The sequence below is a fragment of the Octopus sinensis genome, linkage group LG3 (genome assembly GCF_006345805.1).
Source record: "Octopus sinensis linkage group LG3, ASM634580v1, whole genome shotgun sequence".
NCBI classification, from domain to species: domain Eukaryota; kingdom Metazoa; phylum Mollusca; class Cephalopoda; order Octopoda; family Octopodidae; genus Octopus; species Octopus sinensis.
In genome coordinates this window covers 11072905-11080760 of record NC_042999.1, presented here as the reverse complement: position 1 = coordinate 11080760, position 7856 = coordinate 11072905, and the positions used below count along the sequence as shown (strand labels likewise).

At 36.3% G+C, this 7856-nt stretch overlaps 1 protein-coding gene across 7 annotated transcripts in view; it reads left to right on the top strand.

Annotated features, from left to right (window-relative positions):
- Positions 1-4387: 4387 nt before the first annotated feature.
- LOC115209795 (rho GTPase-activating protein 39) overlaps positions 4388-7856 on the top strand; it is a 511104-nt gene continuing 507635 nt past the window's right edge. For 4 of the 7 annotated variants that reach the window (XM_029778335.2, XM_029778339.2, XM_029778338.2 and 1 more), the window contains exon 1: positions 4388-5543. In XM_029778335.2, the coding sequence (XP_029634195.1) occupies positions 5533-5543 (11 nt within the window). In that variant the 5' untranslated portion in view covers positions 4388-5532. The remainder of the gene's footprint in view (positions 5544-7856) is intronic. The other 3 variants (XM_029778340.2, XM_029778337.2, XM_029778336.2) reach the window with 1 other exon arrangement.

Here is a 7856-nt window from a genome sequence, read left to right as displayed (position 1 = left end):
GACGTTAAACGATGATGATGATGATGATGCTGTTATGCATAATTTAATTATTCATAGTCTAATATAATATTTCAGAATACAAAAATTCCTTCTTCAGATATTGCTAGGAAGTAATGAAGTCCCTGTTATGGTCAGTTTTCAATGATTCCTGAAATCTGTTGAAAGCATCACTGCAGTGGTCTCATGAAGCTCCTTCCAGAATTCCTCATGAGAAGTGCGTGAGGGTGGTCATGTCTTGAGCTCATGTGTATTGGCATATCTGCAGTGCTACTTCCAAGTTATGTATTATGCATGTAATTCTTTTTTTATATAATGTTTTGTTACAGAAGCATGTTCCCATTGTGTGTGTAGGGTGCCAATGCTGTTAAATCATATAGGGATTTTAATTTCACTTTTAACAAAATTCTTGGTGCTTATATAAAATGATGAAATGAATACTAATTCTCAAAATAAAAGTATTTATTGCATCATCATCGTCATTGGTTAACATCCGTTTTCCATGCTGGCATGGGTTGACTGGGGCCTGGAGAGCCAGCAGCTGCACCAGGCTCCAATCTGATCTGGCAGTGTTTCTACAGCTGGATGCCCTTCCTAACGCCAACCACTCTGAGAGTGTAGTGGATGCTTTTAAAGTGCCACCGGCACGAGGGCCAGTCTGGCGGTACTGGCAATGGCTATGCTCGAAAATGGAGTATTTTACGTGCCACCTGCACTGATATGTTTCGTAAAAACACAATATATCAGAGGAAAGCAAACATTGCCCCAGCAGTGACTCCTGAGAACAACAGATGTATTTTGTCCTCCTTGAAGTTTGTGAATGCTGGGTCTGTTGTTCTTGTGAGGTTCTATGACAAAAACGTTCATCTCACTCTCATATATATTGTTGTTTTTAACATGTGGGTTTAGTCTGAGAGAAAGATTTCTTCTATGAAGAAATTTTTTCTCAGATAAAAAGCACAGCATCATGCCTGTCAATGGTGTATATGCATTTGGTATGATACACAGATGGTAATTTTAATTTAATGCTATTTCAAATGTGCTCTATGTATTTTTTTTTTTACAGAGGAAAAATTATTGCAATTGGCTTTACAATGGGACGATAGCAAAATATTCTTCTTCCTTCTAACAATAAGAATATGCAGGTTAAACTTTATAATTTGTAATCTTCCTTTTCATAACAAAAAATAGAAAGAAAGAGAACAAAAATGCTATTTCCCTGAGGAACTCTTTGATATTCTGTTGCAACTTTACCAAACGTTCGTGTTATTCTGTTTGAGAAAAACAAAGCATTTCTTTGAACTAAGCAGCCACCCACATTGTGGATTAATGAGATGCAGGTGAGACGGTGTCAGAGACTAAGAGTAATTAGCAATAAAACGAACAGAAATGTTTATGACTTAACAGTAAATTAGCAATTGGATGTTTTCTAATCAACTTAACTAATTCTAATTTTTTGAAATGGAAATGTTCAGCAACAATATTCCAAGACTTTATCATTCCCAGTTTTTGAGCAGTGTTCTGTTTATAGAAGTTTCCCATCCGTTCTTCAATGCTTTTGTAAATTTGAAATTTACAAAAGAATTCTTAGAGCATATGTCTTTTTTTTAAAAAATAATTTAATAGATGGTTTTCCTAGTTTCTTGTAGTGTTAAGTAATATCAGATACAAGTGTAACTGCAAAAAACAACCTAAAACGAAGTGCACACATCGACAATAGAGTAAATACGTCTCACAGAATGCCCTCATGAATCCTTAGAACTTTCCAGTCTAAGAGAGCCGTCTCTTCTCGATGTCTGCTTGGTCACATATAGAATATTTCTCCCAATATAAAACAAAACATGAAAAGCGATCGGTTACGCACAAACAAAAAAACAACATGACTGAGAGGTCTTGATTAATTTGGATTTCAAAAAAAACTCAAACTTTTTCCTGTCCAATCCTCCCATCAGCACTGAATGATTTTGTACGACTTAGAAAATATTCCATCAACACTGTCTAAACAAGGACTCTATCACATTCACAATGGTCAACCAAGTTCGGCCTTGTGTCATACACCTTCTACAAGAATGGAGCTCAATTCACGGAACAACATTGCGAAATAACCCCAACCACCACCCTTAATATTCATATGGTACTTGAACAAGTTCCTCCAAGGAATACCAGCAACCCTTGATATATTTCAGTAGACAACAACTCCTGTCCAGAGGGACTATGGTATCCTAAAGCATAACTCAAAACACTACTCCAGGTGGTGCTTTTAAGGTTTAATTTAAAAAAATCTTTTACTAAGAAGAGAAGGCAGTGTTCCCAAGCCAAGAAGAGGGTCTCTGAGACAGATGGGAGCATTTTCTCAAACCAAAAACCAGTCTTGAATGCTTGCAACAGAGTGGACTCTGCTAAAGACAGCTGAGGTCCTGGGTGGAATGGAAAACTGGGCAATGGGGCACGTCTTATTGCCTAAAGTTAGACTTGTCCTGGAGCAATTATGGCTGAAACCTAAGTTATTTAAGTTATCGTCTGGGATTAGTGTGGTACTAGTTTTAAGCTTAGTAGATTGTGCAAAGTGGGATAACGGGCCTGGAGATAGGGATACAGACCCATCGAATGTCATAAGTGCTTTGTATGTGACTTTCTAGTCATAGTTTAGCACTAACTTCGCTGATCAAGTGTTTATTCGTGACCTGCAAATTTCTTTTGAAAATCTAATTGGAAAAAAAAATCTACCACCCACAAACAACTGCTTCAGTTCAAATAACGACCTATTTTGCACAGAAATGAAAAGGATTTTCTTGAGCTGATATTCAGAAATCTTCGTTCTGTCACTTCAAGCACCGTATGGTCAAATCGAAATTAAAAATTTCGATTTTAGCTTCGTTGGATAGAGGTGGAATGACCTTGGCAGAAGAGGAACCAGTTGGTATTTAGCATAAATCTTTATAATACATATTAGTAGCAGGTATTTATGTAAGGACGAAGTAAAAAGCCATACAAATGTAGAATAGGATTACAATAATGAACACATATTCAACATTTTATTTATTTTACGAATAATTCATTTATATTTTCTTATATAGAATAAATGTTTTAGTGAGTCATTTTAATTCTTTTTCTTTTTATCATAAAACTGAGCATCGAATATTTTCTTATAATCGAATTATCAGTAAAGGTATTTATCGCTACTTTCACCGCAATTATAAAAACGTTGTGCGCAATTACAAGTTTTCACATGGCAACATATTTTGATAATTAAATCTTAAAAATAAAGCGTTAAATTTTTTTTTTTAGAAAATGAGAATTACCATGAGAAATAAATTAAAATCTGACGATAAATAAAGAATGAAAGAAAAAGTAAACAGTAGAAGTAAAAATTAAATATAGACACATCGCAAATCTTGAAATAAACAGATAAAAGTGAGATAAGATGAGGAGAAAAAATGACAAGTGAAATATGAAATATATTAAAGTAGGATGGAAGGGAAAATAAGGTTGAACATGTTTGGGGTGCGAAGGATTTCGGAAGAATTGGCAAACGTTCCTTTATATTGGATATATAAAGGAAAAGAACCTGTGAAAACGTAAGATCAGGTTATATTATTAAGACCTTAAGGGACACCCTGACATTATATATATGTATATATATACACACACATGTATGTAAATAAGTGCGCGCACTTGTATGTGTGTTATTTTAGATACATACGTATGGATTTATTCCGTGTGTATAAGAAAAAATATAGACATTAGTTAAGGTAGTGAATTGAAATATAAGCATCGATAGTAGCAGCAAGCGAACTAGAAATAGTCGCAGCAGCAATAGTTATCATCATCACCAGCATCATCATCATCATCATCATAGACATGATGATGTGTCTATGGTGTTGTTGTTGATGATGATGATGATGATAACAATATCAATCAGCAGCAGCAGCAGCAATGAGGAAGCAAGTGAAGAGGGAGAATGGTTTGTGTTGGGAAAAGGTGTCTTGCTACGATTTGCTCCCGATACCTTCCCCATTAAGTACAACAGCAACATCAAGGCGGCGGCTGCGACTACGACCAGGAAGAGACGGAGATAGCAGAGAGAGAGAGAGAGAAGAAGAAGAGAGAGAAAAGGAGAGAAGAAGAGAGAGAGAAGAAGAAGAGAGAGATAGCCGCAAGAGAAAGAGAGGGGAAAAGAGATAAAGAACAACAGAAAAGGAGAAAATAGACGTGAAGAAAGAAAGGGAAGGAGAAAGTGAGATAAAGGGAGATAGGAGCAGCAGCAGCAGCGAGAGACAGAAATAGCTGCAGGAGGAGGATAGAGAGAGAGAGAGAGTGATTGAAAGAGGGAGGGAGAGAGAGAAAGAGAGTGATTGAAAGAGGAAGAGAGAGAGAGAGAGAGAGAGCAACAGCAAGGAGACCACCACCACTGCGACGATGACGATTAGCGAGACACAGAGATAGCAGTAACAGCAGCAGCAGCAGCAAGAAGACGACTGTGACTATGACGACGACTGGGAAGAGACAGAGATAGCAGCAGCAGCAACAGCAACAAGAAGATGACTGCGACTACGACTGACGCGATGTAGCAGCAGCAGCAGCGATACCAGCAGAAAGAGAGAGAGAGAGAGAGAGGTAGTGTGAGTGAGAGAGAAAGAAAGAAATAGAGAAAGAGAGAGATAGAAATAGCATCATCATCATCATCAGCAGCAGCATTAACAACACGACTGCTACCACGACTCGCGAGCGGTAGCAGCAGCAGCAGCAGCCGCCGCCGTGCCAGAACGACTGTAGTTCAAGTCTGCTGCCCTGCCTCCTCCTCCCTCCTCCTCCACCACCACCACCTTCTATAAGGACACTAGTAGCAGTAGTAATAGTAGTGATGGTAGCAGCAGCAGTAGCAGCAGCAGCAGCAGTAGTAGTAGTCATGGTGGAGTAAGGAACATGGCGGATTGGCGAAGTCGGTGTCGAACTGTTGTCTACATCTTCATCTCTTCCTTTTACCTCTTCTCTTCTTTCCAACATCGTCTCTCCATCGGCGAGATGTGACGGTTATCGGGCGTCGAGATGTCGTCTTCGTCGTCCCCTTTTTAATACATACCCCTCCCCTTATATGATATATATACCCTGACCCTTTAATATCGTCATTCGTTTGTGATAACCACACACACACACACACACACGCATACATACACACGCACGCACGCACACACACACGCACACATACATAAATACACACACACACACACGCTCATACATACATATATATATATGTGTATATATACCCGGGTATATATATATTTGTATATATATATGGGTACAAGAAAGAAAGGGAATCAACAACATTTAACAAACAGAATAGCTTGTGTGAAAAAGAGGGAGAGAGAGAAAAGCAAGCAAGGAATTGGCTGGATACTGTCCAAGAAGAGCACTTGTCTCTCCTCTGCCTCTATCAAACCTATTCTCACTGAGTGGACCCTGGATAGAATTTAAGAGTAACCAGAACATTTGACACTGGATAAATTATTAACTCAAACACACGCATAATAAAGAATGGCTGAAAGGTTTGTAAAGTTCATTATATATATATATATAATAATAATCTCCATTTATATATTAATCTGTATGTAGAGCTGAGAACGGATTCCAGTCCAAAGCTCTGGTTTCGATTCCCAGTTGTAACCATTTCACTTCCTTTTATGTTGTTAATGCAGTCGAAAACAAAATAAGAGAGAAAAAACCCCCCAACAAATGAAATCCCATTGAAGTCTCTCTGTCTTAATCCACCCCCTTTTAAATGATTATAACCAAAATCTATGTATTTACCCCCTGCACCCCTTTATTACTATCCCCAATTATCAATGAAATCATTTTCAACCCTTCAGTTTCTTGTTTTTCTTCCAGATATAAAATCTTTTCCGCTTTCCTCTCACATTTTCTCACCTTGCTATTAAAATATTTTTATTGATATTGTGAAAAAGAAACAAGTTGTATTATTATTGGTAAAAAGAAAAAAGAAAGTTGGTGTTTGTATTAATGTCAGTGGTAAATGTCTGAGCCTGAAAATGACAATAATTATATATCAATATCCATTCCCCGTTCGTTTATTTTTATCTTTCATCTCCTTTTGAAAGCCTCGATTACTTTTTGTTTGATGTCAAAGTCTTTGGCAGATGAAAAATGAGAAGAAAATCGTCAATGTTTGTCTTCCTAAATCTCTCATTTCTCTCCCAGTCTCTCTTTTTTCTCTTCTCTCTTTGATTCATCTTTCATTTTCACTAATTTTTCTTCTTCTTCCCCTAATGTTCTTCCTCTCAACACATTATTTTGCTCTCTCTGTCGCACCAAACACTCCCCTTCCTGTTTCTTTCATTCTAAAATCCCTCACACACACACACACACACAGTATTAAATATTATTAAACCCTCGCATACTTGTATTATTAATTATTATTAATCTTTCATATCCATCTACTCTTCTATTATTATTATTATTACACCCTCCCCCACATCTATTAATCCCTCTCACACACCTTCTATTATTAATTCCTTTACCCATGCATCTTTTGTTATTATTATTATTATTAACCCCTTTCACACATGCTTTATTATTATTATTGATCCTCTCCTACACATGTTCTATTAATTATTATTAATCCATCTTTATTAAATTCTAAGTTCAAATTCCACCGAAGCGGCCAACTTTGTCTTTCATTCTTCAGGAGTCGATAAAATAAAGTACCAGTCATGTTCTGGGGGTCGACGTAAGCGATTGGTCCCTCCCCTCAGAACTGCTGCCCTTGTATACCATAATTAAATAGAATTATTGCATTAATCCCTCCGCACACATATGCTCAATTAATTATAATTATCAATCCCTCTCACGCACCCACGTTCTATTAATTATTAAACCCTCATACATGCTTTTATTAATTATTAATCCCTCGCACACACACATACCTTCTCTTAACTATTATTAATTATTGTTAATCCACACACACACACACTGATGCTCCACTAGTTATTCTTTCTCCCATCTTTCATTGTAACCTTTTTTCCCTTTTTAGATCGGATTTCCAAATCAAGAATATTTCAATTGCTTTCTAGACGATCGTTTTAAGACACTAATTTACTTATTTTACCTAAAATACAGCAATTATTATTTTCAACCTTTCCAAACCAGGGTTTATTTTATATTTATTTACATATTTATGTACCTACCCACTTCATTTTTGCCAATTCATTGCCATCAGTGATCAAACTCTCCCATTTCCTTATTTATGCTATTTATTTATTATTATTTATTATTTCTTTTTTACTTCCTCAAATGATTCTTGCCTGCTTAATTTAATTCAGTAATAATTATTAAATGGGGGATCAATATGTGATTGAAAATCCTTTAAAATCGATCCCCCTTTTAAAAACCATTAAGTATTGACGAAAAAAAAAATTGCCGAGAATATTTCAATTGCTTTGTAGAAAAATGGTTTGAAGTTGAATATTTATACAGAGCAAAAAAGTAGAAATGTTTCTTATGTTTAACTTGACCATAGAATTTGCCAAATATGCAAAAAAAAAAAAAATACTGTTATTTGGTTTATATAGAAAGGATATATGTTGAAGATCATTATATATCTCTCTCTGTCTGTGGTGTGTGTAGCGATTAACATCATTTTTTCCCCTTAATTACAGATTATTTAATAATTAATTAACGAACATCTCGATAATTATCTCTATATGTAGTGTTTTTCCCCCCCCTATTTTTCGTTGTTGTTGCCGGTTTAGGTCGGTGGTCCAGAGTGACAGACCGGGGCTTCTTGTGAGAGAGGTCTACCCTTTCGTCTTTCTATGAAGCACTTGTCTCTTATAATTACCAAC